Source organism: Poecilia reticulata, linkage group LG2, assembly GCF_000633615.1.
Source record: "Poecilia reticulata strain Guanapo linkage group LG2, Guppy_female_1.0+MT, whole genome shotgun sequence".
In the NCBI taxonomy this organism is placed as follows: Eukaryota; Metazoa; Chordata; class Actinopteri; order Cyprinodontiformes; family Poeciliidae; genus Poecilia; species Poecilia reticulata.
Window position 1 is genome coordinate 7,555,691 of NC_024332.1, and position 20,000 is coordinate 7,575,690.

Genomic DNA, 20,000 nt, shown 5'->3' on the forward strand with positions numbered 1-20,000 from the left:
TATATATAAAACAACTGAAATGAAATTAACAGTGACTTGATTGTGCTATAAAATGGCACTGTGTACCTGGAAAATACATAATACTGCCTCTTTAAGAAAATCATTTTCAATAAATTAATAAAATGGTGTCAGAAGTATGGAAATATTCTCTAAAAATTTAAAGCAAGGAGAACTGTGGTCTGGAGAAAGGATTTGGCAATAGTAAAAAATAAATTTTACTTGTACAAATTGTAATTGTACTTTTGTTCGTAAAAAGATTCCTGATTTTATCAACCCCGTGTCAAACAAGACCAACTACTTGCAACATTTCGTATCTAAAATACAGAGCTTTCTCAAGCGTGTACATTTTAAAACTGGTGAATCCCAAATTATTCAAAGCTACAGTACATAAAGCTCCTCCTTTAAATCTGAGGTATGCAAATTAAAGCTCTGCGAAAAGAGCTGTAAGGCTCAAAACACTGATATACTGAGGATAACCGGTTTAAGATATATGTTGGTGTGAAACGTACCCTGACAAACACATTTTAGCAACAAAATCTGAATTCAATGTCATTTTTAAACAGTAAAATGATCTTATGTTTTGTCATTGAGGCAGAGAAGCCTCGACAGAAAACTCTTTCAGACTAACGTGCTTTACTGCAGCTTGCAGTTTATGCAAAGTGGTTCTTCAGTGTAAGCATACCCCTAAGAAGTGTGGACTGACAGTGAGGCAAAGTCTAATCTTGTGTGCTGCTGCAGTTCCTCATCCGGACTAGTGTAATCTGACAGAAGGGAGCCTTGATAAGGGAGGGAACGTATATGAAACCCTTTAAAAAAAAAAACCCTCACTTTACTGAGTAGTTCTTGTGATACAAGTGGGTTCTGAAAGTGTATGCAAGGCTTACATGCTATATAATGATGGGAACATTTTGATTTGAACTTTCCTACTGTAGCTGCTTGTTTCAGTGGTTCATTGGATGCTCCAATTGTACGTATTTCCTTTGGTTCACTGTAGTTTGAAATATTGACTACAAAAATGTCCACTATAGATGCTTTGCTACGTGACGTCTCATGCAAAAAAACAGCTCGCCGACGATGACTGCCACTGGGTTTAACTGTCCAGTTGTCAACATGACACACTAAATCTTAACATCATATATTAAAGGAAAACAAAGACAGTGCTTTGTTACTAATTGTTGACACTATGACAACCAATGTAAAAGAAGGGTATAGCATTTCACAGGTTAGGAAAAAGTTTTAATAAAAAAAAAAAAATATATATATATAGTGAGGGAGAGAGAGAAGTAGGTCAGCTATGCTAGCTTGACTTTGACAATCTTAACATGTGACTATGCTGTGGAATTTGGTGCGTTTTGGTTCAGTTGGAAAAAACAAATTCGATTCACAAACAACTCTCTGACAGATCATTATTAGCAAAGCAGGTTTCTAAATAAGCTAATCAACCACTGCGTTCAGACGATCACTTATTAATAACTGCAAAATAAACATCAAGCCTGAAAACATAATACTGTAAGTTACAGATTGAATGTCCTGTTCTGTGTGTGGGAAATATTTGTGTGTTTTTTGGTGTTGAATTCTGATACACTAGTGGAGCTCTGGTTAGTCAGTTGCCATAGCAACAAAGTCTGTGTGTGTCGTTGCTGACACAGTGTGAGAAAAAAGAATACAAATGGTTTTGAGTTATTCTTCAATGAGTTTCCTGTGTAATTCTCCCTTAGACGAGGCGCATTGCACTAAATCCAATTGTTCTGCTGCGGCAAGTAAAAGAATCATCTTTTTGCACTCCAGCGTATGAGAAATTTCCGGATGTAAACTATTACGTGAAACGTGTCTACACAGCTGAAAGTGTTTACATCCATTAAATTCGGCTGATCCAGTTACTTCTATAAAAGTCTATAAAATCTTGGAATGAAGCAATTGATTCCTTCAGGATCAACAAAGTGTCAGTTCATTTTGTTGATAATAAAAGTTGTGTGACGTGGTCGCAATAGGACTTTGAGTGGGCAGCGGTATATTGTGGTTGTTTATTGTTCTCATCGGAATAAGCAGAAAGACAAACTGCACCAAGGCACATACTTCACTTATAACCAGCACAATGGTGAACAGATCTGGTTGCATGTATACCAGAGCATGAAGACATGGACAGTTGAGTTTATGCATTAATTAGAGTGCAGACTGCAAAATTGACCTTGTTGTCCAACATCGGTGTCTGACCTCACTAATGGTCAAAAAGTCCCTTAAGCGCACAAAACTTCAATTAGTGGAATGAAACAAGAACTTGGAAGGGAATAAAAATATTACAGATGCTAAAAAATGGGGCCGACATCATTTTAAATCTACTGAATAAAGAATAAGATGTATTTATGTGCATATGTAAGTAAACAAGTGAATACTTTGGACAATATTGTGTATTTCCAAAGTTAAAAATAAATAAGAATATCAGAAGAAGGGAGCTTTGATTAGAGAATGTCAGTCCGTCGAGTGTTGCAAAGCTAACAGGTTCAGAGCAGACATCGGGTTTAGGGCTGGTCTGTGTTAATGCCTGGGTAACAATAAAACATGAAGAAAGGTTTATCATCTTCTCTGTGCCATTAGTTCTCCTAGTCTGCTTCCTTATTCTCAGTTGCTGGTATGATCATGTTGGCTGTTGCTAAGTAACTTGTTATTCTGGGACATTTTTATCATATATATCTCAGTTAAATCCCGTTCGCTCAGGGTCAGAGGAGTGGGTGTGCTTGTTCAATGGAATTCACTGTGAGTCAGTTGTCGAAAAAAAAAGAAAAACAAGAATCCTTTAAGAATGAAAAGACACTGAAATGTTTCTTTCATTTGCAGAGCTCGAGTTCGAAAGACAACAACCTGCTGACAAAGTCTCCTTTAAAATATTTTTTGAATATACAAAAGCATGTTTAAAATACGTCCTTGAGCTCAAAGCTTTGACAAGAATGCTGAATACCTATGAAGGAAGACGATGTCAGGATAAACGGAAAGATTCAGAACATTTTGTCCACCTGCTGATGTTCATTTGAGACTTAAAGAATGTAAGAAACTCCACTTTGCAGTAACTTTTTATCAAAGCTGTGATAAAAAGCAGACAAGAATCCAACACTTCTTGTGAGACCAGAAGTTGTCGCTATGATTCTGCAGCAGTTTTTAGATTCCTGTAACCATCAAAATGAGTGAAGGAATAATATTTGTTTATTTACAGAATTCTGAATCAGTAGGTTGTCCCCATGGACCAGAATCCAACTTCTGTTTGCTGATTTGTCAACTACAGGCTTACAGAACCAACTTGGACGGAACATAGACAAGAAGTTAGTGAGGTTTAGGAGAGATTAAGAGAAGTATCGGGTTACATTTTTTATATTTTTCTGGTAAGACTCTGACGACGGGCAAAAGTAAGCAGATTGCAGTCCTGTCGGGGTTCAGCCACCTCTGCTGTGCCTAACAACCGTCACAGCCACTGAATATTAACACTAACCCCATGTTGTCAACACCATCTGTTACCGTGGAGACGGGAGTTGAAGGAAAACAGGTCGTTAGCATCAGAAATGGAGAGAAATGACAAATAAATCTTTGTTATCTTTATTAAACTCAACTGATATTTGACTTAAAGGCAAGAGAGTTGTTATTTAGACATCTTAAAAGTACATTTTTACTTTTTGAAAAGTGCGTGTGATTCGTCACCTCACACACAGTTTTTTGATCAACTTCCAAACGATGTGATGCAACGTGTGATTTTAACACTAGAAACCAAAGAAAAGTGTCAAAAAGGGAATCTGTGAACGGCTCACTGATGCTGGCAACGTTTGGGCAGATTTATGAGAAACCGGATCAAGTTGGAAATCACCAATAATACAACTGGAAGAAGAAGACAGGAAGGACACAAAAAAGGATAAAGGAAGCTTACAAGAGAAATGCAACAAGGAAGCAAAGAGAGGACATAATTGAGGTAGTACACAAGTCACGAGAGGAAGGATAGGAAGAAAAGGATAGAAAGAAAGGAAAGACATAAATAACAAATAAATTAGAGTATGAGAAAGAAAATGGATGGTTGGAGATCAAAAATAATGAAAGGAGGAAGAAACAAAGGAGACAACAAGTAAGGAAGTAGGACATTTGGAAGAAAATAATTAAATATGGAAACAACAACACAAAAAAGGTGCTTGACCTCTGACCTGCACTGTCAACTGGGTGACCTGATGTAGACAGGTGTGTGTTTCCAAATCAAGTCCAATAAACTGAAATGTCCAGAGCTGGACTCCATTTAAGTTATAGAAACATCTCAAGGATTTTCAGCTTCACGTGAAAGGCTGTAATTTCTTAAATATAATTTGTTTTCTACTTTTAATAAATTTTTTGGAAAATTTTTTGACACCGTCATAGTGCGGTATTTGTGTGTATTATTTTGAGGAAAGAAATTAACTTCCTATTTGGAATAAACCCGTAACAGCAAATATGGATTCAGTGTATATATTTCCTCTTATTTTTCTTATTTCACAGTTATTCAGCTTGGAAAATACAGAACTCGTTTATCAGAACCAAAGATTCCTGGGTTTACATGAGGCATCAAATTTCACTTCCGGGATTCCTTCGATGTTTGGAAAAGTATAAAATTTGATGAAATATTTCGTAGATTATGATTAACATGTAACAAGAAAAGAGAGTACATAAAATAATATATTTTTTAATTTACATCTTGATACATTCATTGTAATGTAAGAGATATATAAATAATGGTACACATGTAAAACTATAATGTTTCTAATAATTTAGTACCTGGTTATTATGCACACTGAGAGACCAAATGATTAAAGATTGTTACATATTTCATTGTGTACATTGCTATGTTTAGGTTTTGTCAGCAGAGGGCAGCATTGCACAAGTGTTTTTATTTTTATTTTGCTGTCAACTCAACAAAGTGGATATGAAACATAAACAAGTAGGACCTAAAATTAAAGCAAAAACAGTTTTCTTTCAAAAACTATGAAACATAGAAACTAAAGGCCTTTAATCTCTAACGTGTCCCGCTCATCTCTTTTCATTCTAGCGTTTGCTGATGAAAGCATCCACATCGGTCCAGTCTCAGGCTGCTTGTTTACTCAGACGTGTATTTATTTTTGTTTCAGTGAGTCACAGAGTGGCCCACTCGGCGCCAAGCACCACCTCAGGAATCATCTCAGGTTAGAGGCGGCTCTCAAACACAATTGCCCAGATGAAGGTCATTGCTACGGAGGCTGCAGGCCGCAGGCTGCTCTGTGCTTGTGCATCCCAGCACAGTGATGGGAGGCAGCATAGCTAAACAGCACACATAGCATACGGAAGATTCAAGGAGAGATCAGGCTGCGTTTGCATACCGGAGCTGAAATACAGGGAACGTACCCGACAGTATGTTACTAATATTTACTCTCTCATGCCTTCATACAAGTTAAGCTGTGTGACGTCACATTTCTGATCCAAAGAGTTTGATGTGATATTGGTCTGACCTTTGCAGCCATAGCAGCTCATCATCTACTGAAGATAAACACCACAAAGACACATGAAGCTTTCAGAGACGGACTTGATGAAAGGATGGATGTAATGTTTCTAAACATTTAGTCTCTGGTGATTATGCAAATTAAGATGACCAATCCATCCATTCATGATGATGGATGGATGGATGGATGGATGGATGGATGGATGGATGGATGGATGGATGGATGGATGGATGGATGGATGGATGGATGGATGGANTGGATGGATGGATGGATGGATGGATGGATGGATGGATGGATGGATGGATGGATGGATGGATGGATGGATGGATGGATGGATGGATGGATGGATGGGTGGATGGATGGATGCTGCCTCAGAATAACATATCCCATCATTTAAAGTTGAGAAGTTGACTGGTTGCTGTGGAAACCAGTAAAGTTGTCCAGGATCGTGGAAATCAGGTAAATTTGTCACAAAGACCCAACAAACAAACTCAGTCCCAGTCCATTCTTTCACTCCAATAAGCAAAACCTTAAAATAAAACATAACTGCACTACAAACATACCTAAAATCATAACTGTCCAATTAACACTGGCATATGTTAACCTGGAGTCTGGAACATAGCATTTAAGAAGACGGTCTGTAAGGGATTTAGATTCATGCACAACACCTAAAACTGGCTGGTGAGCTTTTTAATGTTCGTTATATTGCCTTTCTATGAGCAATTCTGCAAATCATTTACACTTTCCCCAACCATTTCAGAACACAGAAAGTTTTGTCCTTGATGAGATGCCTTGAGTATCATGAGTTACAACAATTGCATTCCATCTGGGATTAGGAAAGTATTTTTTGAATGGAGTTAAATTATTTTCCTGCTGTAACTAAACACACTGATCTCTGATTGTGCCATTTTGAAACTGCTGGCAATCAGATCATCTCTCCTCTAATACAGATTGGGCATTATTAATTGCATTTTATCTGTTTGAAGATTTTGATCATCTAAAAGGAAAAAGGTGGCACATTGGACTTATTCAGTTAATCATCAGCAGTTGTGTTGGTCCAGGATGGAGGAGAATAACCTCAATAAGCCTCTGACTAGCAAACGCTGATTTCTTAATCATTAATGATCCCCATGCTGGTTCTCAACGGAAGTTTGGAAAAAGTCAAGTTTAAATAAAGGAATATGTTTCAAGGACTTCTACTGTCAAAAAGACTGTGAAGGAAATGCTTAAAGGGACAATATTATGTGTTATCCATGCACATAGTGCCATTTTATATCACACTTTAGTGACTCAAGTGACTATTTTACCTCCAGTTGTAAAAATGGTGTATGCCTTGAAATTGGGCCTCTGTCTCTTTAAGAAACTCCTGCACTTTCTGAAGCTCCGCCTTCAGGAAGTCATCACAACACTTTTTACAAATGTTGCACTGAGAAGTGGCTCCTATAATGAGCTCAGCAAATGTGCAGTTCCACTAGGTCTGTGCTAATTGTGGCTGGCTAGTCTGAAGGAGCTGAGGGGATTGTCAGAAAAATGCAGCTCTGAGGAGGAGCTCGGTCCTCAAAGGTGGCGCTAAGTCCACCCACCTGTTTTGCACAACTGAATGGATGTCAAAGGAGATTAAAGAATTTCTCAAACATGCATGAAAGAATCAAGGCAACACTCCATGTGTATTTTTGATGAGGGAATAATATTATAACATGTATTATAATATTATAAAGCTCAAAAAAGCTAATTTTACATGATATTGCCCCTTTAAAGTTTTCAAGTCAAAACAAGGTAGCCATGTACCAATAAGGTCCTGGTCCAGAACTTTTTAATGTTCTCTCAGGGTACTTCTGCTTCCTCCCACAGTCCAAAAAGCATGCCTGTTAGATCAGCTGGTCTCTTAAATTGTCCCTAGTTTTTTGGAACGTGTTGCAGGCATCAAATCCCAAAATGAGTGGATACTTGCAAAACCGCACAAAACATTACAAATATTGTTTTTGCAGATGATTCAAATGAATTTAGGTCGGAAAGGATCTCCAAATTCTGTTATGTTTTCCACAACGTCCTAATTTTATTGGACTTGGAGTTGTAGTACATGTCGACAGTTGTGCTGTTACAAAGCAAAATATGAAAAAGCAAAAGCAATAAACATCTGTACCTGAACTCCTCTGCTGCCTTTTAGCACAGAAAAGGAAGTTAATTCACTACAATGACAACCATAATCCCCTTGACACAGATTAGACTATCAGACTGATGTCAAGTGAAACTGGGTTGACTGATTTTACGTGTGAATGACACCATTTTTTTTTTTTTTTTTGGTGCACACACGGATGTGCTAAGCTTCTGTTTATCCTGAAGACAAAAAGACACGCGTCCTTTTGGTGAGAACAAGACAAAAGTCAAAAGTCTGTCTTCGATTGGACCCAAGTGGAAAGAACGCCAGGCACTTTTGGGCAAAGTTACATGGAATCAGGTGGCAGGAGGCGGTGATCTGCCTGGATTTCAGGATAAACCATGGACCAAGAGCTCAGGTTTATAGAGGTGAGATTTTAGGGTGGTTCTACTGTTTCACTTAAAGCATCATGCGTTCTTACAACATATTGTACACATCGACTCCAGTCTATTAAGCGTTGCTGGTTTTGAATTCAACAAACGTGTCGAGAATGAACTCCTTTGGGTTGGAAATTCCCAGCAGGACTTACTTCGTCCAGAGAGACGGGAAGCTCGAAAAAGCTGAAGTGGTTTCCTCTGGGACTCAAAGTGTGTCAGGCTGTGTTTGTTTGAGATACGAGCGGAGAATCTTAGGACACAAAGAGGAAGGAAATAGGGAAGGATCACTGAAGGATGGAAAGGAAGGTTGGTAGGACGCAAGAAAGGAGGGTGGACATCAGGAAGGAAGGATACAAGGTAAGAGGTAGAAGTACAAGGATGGCAGGCAAGAAGGGAAAGGGCAGAAGAAAAATCTACAAACTAATATTTATTCATTTTATTAATCATCATTAACCAAGTAATGCAAAAGTTTTAAGTGGTTTCTCTGTAAAGCATCATTGGTTGGAAGCGATTTTTGTTGCCTGCCATTTGTGATGCAAGAATTATAAATTGTTTCATATTTCAGTTTAAGTGGTTTTCATTAAAATAGAGTATGAAAAAAATACTTGTATTTCCATATTCTCCCTTCATTCTTTACGCCTGAAAGTTGAATCTAGGATTTGGAACTTGACTGAGCTTTTTGCCGGCAGTTGTGATATTTGTGTCCGTAATACAGGTGCAAAAATAAATAAAAAAAGACTCCTGCAGTTAGAGCTGGATGTTGAAGGAAGGAGTCTTTGTTTGAATGTGAAAATTGCAGATGATTTTCCCTTCAGTTAATTGTCTCCCCCGGTGATTAGCCGAGCAGAGCGTTAGACCAGTTAATGGGTCAATAAATCAACACTGACCCACTTTTTCCAAGGTTAAGGTTCCGCTTTATCACCCAAATAGCAGCTATTTATTCCATCACTGGCAAAGTTCGAAATTTTGCTTCAGTTAATCAATGAGGGAAACTGTAAAAATGTATTTTTTGATGGTTTAAATTGTAAATAAACAAAATACACTGAAAGCTCAACTGTCTATAGAAGAGAAAGGAAACAATTATTTTATGTAGGCCTTTCATGATGTTCTGAAAAGGAAAAAAAAATATATTTTTAACCAAATTTGAGCAGTAAATATTATGTAATCTCTTTGCATAAATTAAAATATAAATGCACCTCATTTCTGTTTTGAGCTACACTCCCCATGGTGTGTTATCTTCATTTGAGTTGGAACAAAGAAGCTTTAAAATATGTATGAATACTTTTAGAGGAAGATTACACAATCTGTAATCTGTTGTGTTGGCCAAGCGCATACAATCCCAATAAGATATAATGAAGTTTCTGACTCCAACTTGGAAAAAAATGTCAGCGCATGCATACACAATTATGTGAATTACCTAAAATATTCAAAATCAACTTTCATGGATTTTAAATGTTACATATTTATTGACGCTTTACACAGAAATAAGACTTTCGGGGTTCTTTTAGGTGCATCTTAACCAAAGAAAAGCTAAAAAAAAACAGTCACAAATGTGAAATATATTTTAGGACTCTTTATAAACTCCCTCATTTTCTTCCTACGCTTATAATATTTTGTGCTTAAACAGCTAAGCTTCTCTCCCCCCCCATTTTTCAAATAAATTAAAGCAACCCCCTCCGTAGCCAGCAGTCTTCACATCCTCAGAAAAGGACTGGCAGGTCAAGAATCTTTTGAGTTAATTAACCTGCTTCCTTATCACCAAAACAGTACTCAGCTGGTCCAAGATCAGAGCCCTGTGGGTTTCCACCCAGACAGCGGGTTAATTGCCTTCACCTCATGCCCAGGTGTACATCAGCTTTGATTAGACAGCAGCTCCTTTAAGTTCTGTGTTTCTATCTTATGTATGTCATTGATGTTTCTTTGGTTTTAAGCAGAGCTCTTTCTTGAAAGTCCAGACTGTAAGGAAAACAGGCGCAGAAGGTTTAAAGGTTTCAAATCAGGAGGCTATAAAGCTCTTAAGTTGTTCATTATTAATAAGAAAAGCAACATGTAGCGCTGATAAAACTACACAGAGCTTCATGATAACGGCTGAAGTAAAGATGCAAAAGTAAAGCCTTTGGTGCGACGGCTGCCTTTCGGGTGCCTTTGGGATGCGGTGAACTTCCAAATCACCAGGAAAGGTCATCGAAAGAGAGATAGAGATCATTTCCATCTGGTTTCTTATTCCGTCTGTTGAATATTTAATGGCGAAGGGAAGAAAGTCCAACATAAGCTTTGAGGATATCTTCCTCCTACACTTTTTTCTTTCCTTCTTTCTTTCTTCTTCTATCACCTTCACCTTCCGTTACTGTTTGCTTTCTTTCTCCTGAATTTTTGAAGCGTCTTTACATTCTCCCTCTTCATCTGACTATGCTGCTCATTTGATTTCCAGACTCCTCTGTGTTGCAGAAAAAGGTTGCTTTCAATGGAAGCATTCATGTTGAGCAAATTTTTGAGTAAATACACTCCTAGTCCAGTAGGTGGCGATAAAGTAGTTTGTCAACCATCTATTTTTAACGTGTTAGCTTTTACAGTATGCGTGGTCCAGAGATTTGACAAGTTGTATTTACCCCTGTGGTTTCTGGAACTTAGAGTTGATGGGACACCCTCATCACTTCCCCATTGTCCGACCGTGACATTTGCTGCGGTCTACTTGGGCGTAGCGCCACAACCGCTCAGGTTAAAGTTTAAGCTAGTTATTTTATCCTGTTCTCATTCCCTTATCTTTCTGTTTTTTTCTGCCAGCTTGTGTCATTAGTGGCATGTTTGTTGGTGGCTCACACTGTTCAATTTCTAGCATAATGGTGGGCAACACAAAACTGATAGATGCCAAGATGGTATTCATGCATTGGTTGTGAAGTTTGGGCTGTGTGAATAGAGAGGTGAATTCCTTCGCTAATAAACAAAATTCAGACTAGTAAGAGATTTTTTTCAATTGTTATTTTTAAAAAAACTGACCAGGCAACCTTAAAAATAAGAAAATTATCAAAGCATGACCATTTCAAACACTTTATTGGGAATTTCTGAAAGCGAGAGCAATGAGATTCTGAATATGGAGCTGTTCTGCCGGACCGACCTCAAACACTCATATTTATAACCGAGTTGTTTAGAGAATGTGACTTCTTCTCACTCAAGGCAATTGTTAGTCATGAGATCAGCGTGGCGTGAGTCTCTTACTGAAGTATTCTGTTTTAAGGAAGTGGCAGAAACTTATTTTCAATTAGCTCTTTTTACAAAAGCAGAAGCATTTTCTACGACAGAAGTACTCGCATAAGTGAAATTTGTATGTGAACAAAAATTCTGACTTAATTTTGTTTTGCTTTACCGACTAAGATCAGATGTTGGCAACAACTATTTACAAGTGCAAGAAGGTTGTCGGTTCAATTCCCTGCCCAGGAAGACTTATATCGTTAATTTTATTGTTCGTAATTCTAGGTTAATAAAGTCAGTCTTTAAGTTTTAAAGGTCCTTCTCTGATTTAGAGTGGTGTTGTCTCAGGTTAGACAACACCACTCTAAATCATTCTGTTTGGATGGATTAATTACTCCTGCTGTCCGAAACTTTTCATCCTTTTATCACTCTTTCATACCTCGTCTGACAACCAAACCTGGCTTTGACATCAGCTAATCGATGGAACGTCCACATCACGATCATGTCTGGAAAAACTGAACCTGCTAGACTTAATTTCAAGGAAAGACAGTCTGGTTTGTGTAAAAGACACATAATATTGTGACATATATTTAATAAGGATAAGTACGCCTGTGAATGAGAGCAGACACTGAACTATGTTTACTTTGTGCATCCCGATCAATCATCAGGCTGCACAATGGGAGAGTAGAATAACCTTACTGGTTGGGTTTTGTGTTTTACCCAAAGATCAAAATAAGATCATTCAACATAAGAGGCAGGTCTTCAAAGGCCAAAGAAGACTTCTTTTGATCATAACAGGCAAGGTCAGAAAAATATTGAATATTTTGAAGACTTAGAATGCTATCTTTCCAGGATGAGAGATTCTTTTGACTGATCTAAAAAGAAATTCCAAAGTTAATAGAAGGGCATGAAGTGGGTTATGTAAATCCTTCTGCCCATAAATTCATGGTGCACTGTGTGGAATCCTAAAATTAAAACAAATATTTGTACATGTTGGCATCGGAAGCTGAAATACGTCATTTTCTTGTCAGATACAGAAAACCCCCTCAGGATAGTTTGTGTTCTCCATTGACTCCCCCATCTTCATTTGCCTGGTTTTCCATTTCCCTCCCTCGTGCTATAATCATTATTTTTAGATGGGGTGTTGGGGAAGCGTCTGCGTTCTTCCTTCAGGGCGTTCTCGGTGACACCTATCTATTTGCATTCAGCCACTTGGCAGCTGTAAAGACCAGCTGGTCACTGATCTGCTCGACAGTCTTGCCTTATTGTCGTCCAGGGGGATTTCGGACGGAGTCTTGGACCAGTTCCTTCTCCGGTGACATGCAGAGATGTAATCCCATCATTTAGAAGATGAGATGCTTTACCGGCAGATATCACAGAAGGACTCCTGGTCCCTGAAGTGATATAGTAGAAATGGTGACGTGACGTGGGGTAAAAATAATAAGTCGTCCCACAGATTCACTGCAGTTCTCTGTGGGGATGTTATAGTTATCAAAAATGTTGATTACAAAGAAATATACCAGAGGACTGTCTGAGTGGTAGAGAAAAAACAGCTGCAATGAACGAAGGTTGGTAGCTTAAATTGAACTGGTGGCTTTTTGTTGGTTTTCAGGTATTCCAATTCCAAGATCATCCTTTTTGATCAACAATAGTCCCTAAAATCAATACTCAATAAGCATATACTGTATAATATAACATTGGCTGTTAGTTTTAAATTGTGTTATGTTGCTGTCTATGAAAATAACTTATGCAGAGAAAGATTAAGGTGAATCTTAAATCATTTTGGCAATGACTGGTTTCTTTCTCAATCATTGTATTAACTATTTATCATCTGATAATCGTTTTAGAATTTGTAGAAACAAACCAGGTCCTGTTGTTGCTTGAATGCGGACTCTTATTTTGAAACGCCCACCAGATACAGTTATCTATTGTTGATCATATCTTTTATTTCACATCAAATTGCAAATCAGAAGATTTCAAGCAGCCTGGTTTATTTAAAACCAACAGAATTAATTTATCACCTTTTATTTACTTTTTAAAAATTATTATTTTTTTAGCATTTAATTTTCAGAGCTTGGAAATAAGGAGCGGTAATGAAGAGAACATTTCTTGTTTTATTGAGAAAACTCGTTATAACGACATGCAAAACCCGTTGAAACAAGAACATTTCTCATTATTACGAGACGAGTTTTATATCTTCTTATAACGAAAAGCCTGGTTAAAATGATCAAACTTGCACTCGTTAATGCGAGAAAGTTTCAGTAACGAAATTAGTTTTATATTTCGTTTTATGTTAATGAGGAGCCTATAATTCATTCTGACGATAACATTTCTAGTTTTAAACAAGATAAAAAAATATGCTCATCACAGTTAGACTACGACTTAAAAAGGCATGAAGGGGCTCGTTGATTATCTCCATTCAGTTTCACTGTTGCTACCTCATTTTATTATTTTAGTTTTAATGATAAAAATGTTACGAGTTTTAAAAATCTCAGTTTTCTTGTTTTAAAGTGTTTTGCATGTCGTTATAATGAGAAAGGGTTAGGGTTAGGGTTCTCACTTAAACAAATAATGCTCTTTAACTAATATTCAAGCTCTGGCTGTCTAACGCTGCGGTAAGTTGGTTTCGAAGCGCCTCAAATATTTCAAATATTTTCACATTATAATTTTGACTTTACTTTGAAACCGTAACCAGATGTACTTGCTGGTTGTATTTTGCGATAACTTATGTCGCTGGTTTCAGGCAGTGCTTGTATTTAAAAATAATATTTAAAAAAAAATGACCGCAAGATACGGTCACTCGCGCGTCTTCCACAGCTTTTATTGTGAAGCCCAAACCGGATGCAGTCGCTGTTGCAGAGCTAGAGCTTGACGCCCCGCTGTTTAATAATCATCCAACGGGGTCTCTGAATGTTATTATCACCGGGAGAACGGCTGAATTGAGGCTGCGGATTGAGACAGAAGCAGCGGGAGAAATGACAGCGTCTAAAGATCCGGTCAGGAAAAAGCCGAAGGACTCTCAACAGGACGAGGTAGACCCACTGATACCCGCTTTGTTTTTATGAAAATCTCGTTCAGACAGGCGTTACAGCAGTCACCTTAGAGCACTGATACAGCAACACCATCGGGTCAGTTAGATTATTTATGAGCATTCTACAGGTTTATAAATCACTACATATTTGACAAATGCAAAAAAAAAAAAAAAAAAAAAAAAAAAGGTGTATTCTCTAAATGTAGAGTTTTAATATGCAACACCATGCGTTTAGAAAGAGTGTTCTCCACTTGTACGTGTGGAGTTGGGATTTGATATTGACAGTTTTAAAATCCCAGGTGAAAGCTGCAGCTGCTGCATCACACCCAGTCGTTTTCTATCTCACAGGAAGATCTGTCTGCAAGCTGCAAAGCCTTAAAGTCTGTCAGCACACAGCTATCAGCCTCCTTCAAGCTAAACCAGAATGAGATTTTAGGAATATGCTGTCAACGGTGCCTTCAACAGGTTCCAAAAAAACATAAAAGAAAAAAGAAAAAATGAGTTATTCTAGACAGGCAGGAGAAAAAAACAGGTATTTTCTTGGTGTTATTGTTTGGTATAATTGTGACTGTCAGTTTACTACAGTTGATTTTTGAGGTGTTTTTCTCTTACTTGTTTATTGACTAAAGCTTTAGTTTAGCTCCTGGTTGTGTTTGTTCATGACTTTCAACCTTTGAAAATTCGTTTATGACTTTGTGCTCAATTTCAGCTTATTTTGGCATATCATTCTTTTATAAGTATGTACACTGACAGGTACTTATGATTTGCAAGTGGAGGGAAAATTATACATCCTTTTTAATATATGTACATAATTTTGAATAAAGTTGCAGCCTAAGTAAATAAATAAATCAACAAATTACCCCCTTCTTATTGCCATAGAATGATTAAAGCAAAAAAAAAAAAAAAAAATCACTTACGAGAAATAACGACATAGGTCATTATTTTGTGAATGTGACAGTATAATACGTAAATACAAAATGCTTTTACATACCTTTATTTGTTTAGTCTGCATTCATAAATATACTCTCTTCTTTTAGAATTTGACTTACTTTTGTGTGTTTCTTCCCACTTGTTTTGCCAAATGTCTTCCTGCCTTTTATTCCAAAAGCAAATATTGAGTTTTAGTTCTGTCCTCCAAGTCAACATTTATTCAGTTTTAGTGAGAGCGCTGTGGGTTTTTGTTTTTTTAAAATATTTTTTAGAAAGTGACTCCGTGAAACTACAGAGAACATTATGCGTTAATTAGTATTTTTTTAATCATTGCCAATCTTTAGATTTATAAAACCAGTTATAAGTTTTCACATTTTGTTTTCCTCAAACTCTTGAAATGTTTTGTATTAGTTGTGCTGTTTTAATGGGGAAAAAAAACCATTTTGAAATGAATTACATTTTACTATACTTATTCCTTACACTTTTATTACAGTTAAATGTTAGGTCCTCTAGAGTAGCAGGGGGCACTCAACAGCAGCCGTGTTTATTTTGAAACTCGCCAGATGTGGTTGTTAGTTTTGAGCAACAACTTATATTTCAAACCTCTAACTAGTGAGATTGTCTCACTTCTGATTCATAGCTTTGGTTCTTAAACTTAAACCAGATAGCTTTTTGTTTTAATAGACTATCTATTATTATAGATATAGCTTTGTGAGTGAAGTGGAAGCTTTTATTTTGAAATTGTTCATGGTTACACATGTAAATTCTGAATCTCTAATCAGAGGTTGTTGCCGGTTTAAGAAATAGCTTTTATTTTGAAACTAGCTGGAGCCAATTACTAGTTTGTAGCAGTATCGTTAAACCTGAACATTTAACTTGATTAAATTGTTGGATTTAAAGTGCAGCTTTTATTTAGGAAATTCTAACAAAATTCTAGATAACTATCAATTTCTTTTAACTTGGTCATCAACAGGAAAATACGGTTTCTTCCAATAAAAGCACTTTCAACTTGCTCGTCAAAATTGTCAAGAAGAGACATAATTTTGGCAAAACTAAGAAAATAATCTATTAAGTCTATAAAATAATAAAACAGAAATTCATCAAACTTAGTAATAAAGATGTTAAATGTCAAAATGAAACTTGGGGTTTCATTAGAAACAAAATATGTTTTCTTTCTTGATCAATGTCGAAATAAAGTAGAGATATTTGGTTACTATACAGCACCGTGTTTACAGGAAGTGGTGGCCAATTCTGCTCAGGGCCGCGGTAATGTTTTGACTGGCCCTGCTTGCAGCATCAATCTGCATTACATTTGCTTTTAGTCGTCACAGTTACTCTGATAATAATCTGTCACTCTAGCTTTGTTAAGCTAGACATCCATGGCTGATTTATTCTGTAGTCTATGTCCAGTTAGGAACATCTCTGTCCGTTTCCAGCTTCCCATCGTCCAATCTTGAGGCGAGGTTTAAATCTTCTGTGTTTTTGTGTCCTCACACACAGACAGTCACCCCAAAACACCGACACGCACACTTGCCTTTCTCGCCTGCTTTGCTTTCCGCCGATTCGAGGCCGATGAGGACGCTTTTGCAGCGGACCGTGTCTGATGGCGCGCACGGGGAGCACGGCAGGAATTAGCTTGGAGGTGTTGAATTAATGCTTACAGAGGAGTCGATGACGGCTCAGCGAGTGTGTCCAGAAAAACTCCACCGACCGCCGAGTGTGTCGGTGGGAATCACTTCCTCTTGCTTCATTGATTAAACGCTGTGCGCCTCGGCAGCTGGGCGTGTGATACGGATTGCTCTGTGCCTCGTTATCCTCACGATGTGGATTCTGCTGGTGTACTTTGAAAAAAAAAGAAAAAAGAAAGAGCTACATCAATATTGAAAATGTTTCATTGAAAACAAATTGTTTCTTACTACGTCAAAAATGACTAAGTGATCATTTTAGTGATATTGTGAAAGATTTGCAGCTAAATGTGTACATCTAAAACCCAGGTGTCTTCTAAACTTTAATACTCCTTGTAATTCTCACTGGCTGTGTTTCCGCTACAAATCTGCGTAAAACTTTGTAAGTATTCCACTAATGTCAAATTTTGCAATTGCGGTTTCCCCATTTTATGAACACGAATAAAATATGTGAATACGTTTGTTGACACGATAAATCATAAAAAACTAGTTGCGTCATAATCCTACAAAAACTTTCTGTTTTCTTCTTCTTCGTGGTTTCCGGCAGCGACAACATCCGGTTGTTGGTCATGTGACTTATGTGATAAGAAACAAGTGTTTCCTTTGCAGTTTTGTGAGGTAAAACTATTTCTATACCACTAAAAAAAACTCACCTCATCGTAGCGGCAAAACTCTTTATAGACAAAAGAGTTTTTTTAAAATTGCCATGTTTCCGTCAAGTGAATTTATTTTCAAAATGTCAAATAACGCAGTTGTATGGTGAATGGAAACGCAGCTACAGATAAATATCCCAACACCTTAAAAACGTTGTGCATATGAAAGGACAGCATTCCAGCTGTGAAGTATGGAGGTTGCAGCAACAGATGGCATTATGAGGAAAAAACCAATATGTGGGCGAACTGAAGCAACATCACAAAACAGAAAGCAAGTTAAAGCTTGGGTACAAATAGGTTTCCTCATCATGGATGATGATCCTAAGCATAACGTCAAATTACAAGGTGGATGAGAAACAACCAAATGCGAAGGAAATGTGTGTAAATATCTGAATGTTTAGAACAGAATAGAACATTTGTTAATATTCCTGAATTTACCTTCGTTGAAACAAAGACCTTAATCAGAGTCTGACTGAATGACAGTGGAAAACCATTACAACTATCCAAACTTACTCAGGTACCCACGAATGACATTGTGGATCTCTTTGCGTTCTGTTACACACCTTAAAATACTCAGAAATAGCAATGTCATATCAGTTGCCCGTAAAGGTCGTTGCAGATGTCAGACTTTTTGCTACTTAGTTTTTTTTTTTTTGGTCCTGCATTTCCTCTTTTTAGGCAGTGGGCCTTATTCTTTCTGCCCTGAGGCTGTGAAATTTTCTCACTCTTAGGATTTCTGCCTGTAGTACAGAACCAGCTATCTTGGGGAAAAAAAAAAAAAAAAACCTTAGCATTGCGCCTCACTTTTCCATTTTCAGTGTTTAAAAACATTATTTTCATCTACAAAACAACAGATTCACCACTCAGATATGTTTTCCACAAAAACAAAAATGACTAAAAATAAATGCGTATCTTCAGTGCAGAAAGCACATGCCTAAAAAATGACCACTGTTTTTAAAAAAAAGCACTTTCATCAATTGAACTCCCACCTTTGCCTCAAATTGCACGCGCATGAGTAACACCTGTAACACCCACCAGGATTCCTGTTTTCGGTCATAAACGCCGTATTTCCTGACATGTTAAATAAAGTAGTTAGTGTTCATGGTTACAGCTGTGACTCCAGGCTCTTAGAAATGGAAATAAAAGGCAAAAAAAAACAATTATTGGGATGTTGTATTGTCGCAACACCAAGTGCTGTTAGAAGAGCCTCAATTACCCTCAGCATGGGGAAGAGAGACTCTTCTGCTCTCAACTCCGTAATCACTCTTAATGCATGAGCACGTCCGTCATCGAATAACCACTTTAGACCTCAATTTCCGTCCTTTTTCCCAAATTTTCCCCCTTACATTAGTACTTCTCAAATAGTGGAGTGTTGGCAGAATGGTCGGACTTTTAAGTATTAGTGTCTGTGTTCATGCTTGACTGATAAACAAGCCTCCAGTCACAATCAGTGTCATCAGTGCTCAAACTAATCAACAGGCGGCCTCTTCAACACACAGGTACACCGGAGTACAAAGCTGACGGAGGAGAACGGATGGAGAAAAGAAAAATGGCAACTCCATTTTTTTTTTTGTTTCCCTTTTGTTAAGAAAGTCGTCTTTGGGTGTTTTTGTGTCATTTGCGTCAGTAGTTCTTGCTGCAGCGCCATCACAGGTGAGGAGGTCAACAGGATTTTGAATTGGTTTGGATCGTTTGATATCGTTTCAGACCTCAGTCGAACCTGACTGATTACGCACGTTCTAGTGAATCATTTGAACTTTTTTTTCTTTTTTTGAGCATTCTTAATTAAATGTTACAAATCGAGTTAACGATCTGAAGTTGGAAGTCATCAAATAATAAAAGGAGCTCATTTAAAATGAAAATTATGGTTTGAAAATCAGGTGACTAAATGCAGAATACTGGTGGCAGAGACTCGTACAGAGGGTTTGTACAGATAAATACAATTAGATTTTCCATAGTATTTCAATTTAAAAAAATATCCTGGGGTGCATGGAAATAAAAAAAACAAAAGATCATTGATAACCGATGTCGCTTTAGCTGCTGTTTGTACTGAAATGGTAGCCTGGAGCAGTCTGTGGCTGGAGCGGCAGCCAGCTGTGGTCTAACCTCACTTCCCTCTTTTCATTTTGAAGCTAATTTAACCAAGAAATCATTACTGATATAAATTTGTTATAAAAGTATTACTGATTGCACTTTAAAAATTAGGTATCTTTATGTTATTAAAGGTAAAGTTTAAACAGTAATGATTTCTTGGTTAATGTCAAGTTGTCATAACAAAGACATTTTGAATAATGTCAACTTTGTATTAAAAGTGTCATAATTTACCGAATGWCACTTTATGACAACAGTCATAAATATTCATGAAGGCTTATTCATGTTCATGTCATGTGTTATGTCATGTTTATGAAAGTGTCATGACAGTTTATTCGCCCCCCTTCAAATAAAGTGTTACCTGTATTTGTTATTTTATACTTTTGAGAATTCCTTTCATTTTACCACC

At 37.2% G+C, this 20,000-nt stretch overlaps 1 protein-coding gene across 2 annotated transcripts in view; it reads left to right on the forward strand.

The window, feature by feature from the left end:
• The window catches only part of dpp10 (dipeptidyl peptidase like 10), a 52,710-nt gene that overhangs the window by 1,208 nt on the left and 31,502 nt on the right, over positions 1-20,000 (forward strand). The window contains exon 1 of one of the 2 annotated variants that reach the window (XM_008424317.2): positions 14,064-14,233. The exons of the other annotated variant lie outside the window; for it this stretch is intronic. Within the exon in view, the coding sequence (XP_008422539.1) occupies positions 14,177-14,233 (57 nt within the window). The 5' untranslated portion in view covers positions 14,064-14,176. Of the gene's footprint in view, positions 1-14,063; positions 14,234-20,000 lie in introns of those variants that run through there. 2 annotated transcript variants of the gene reach the window in all.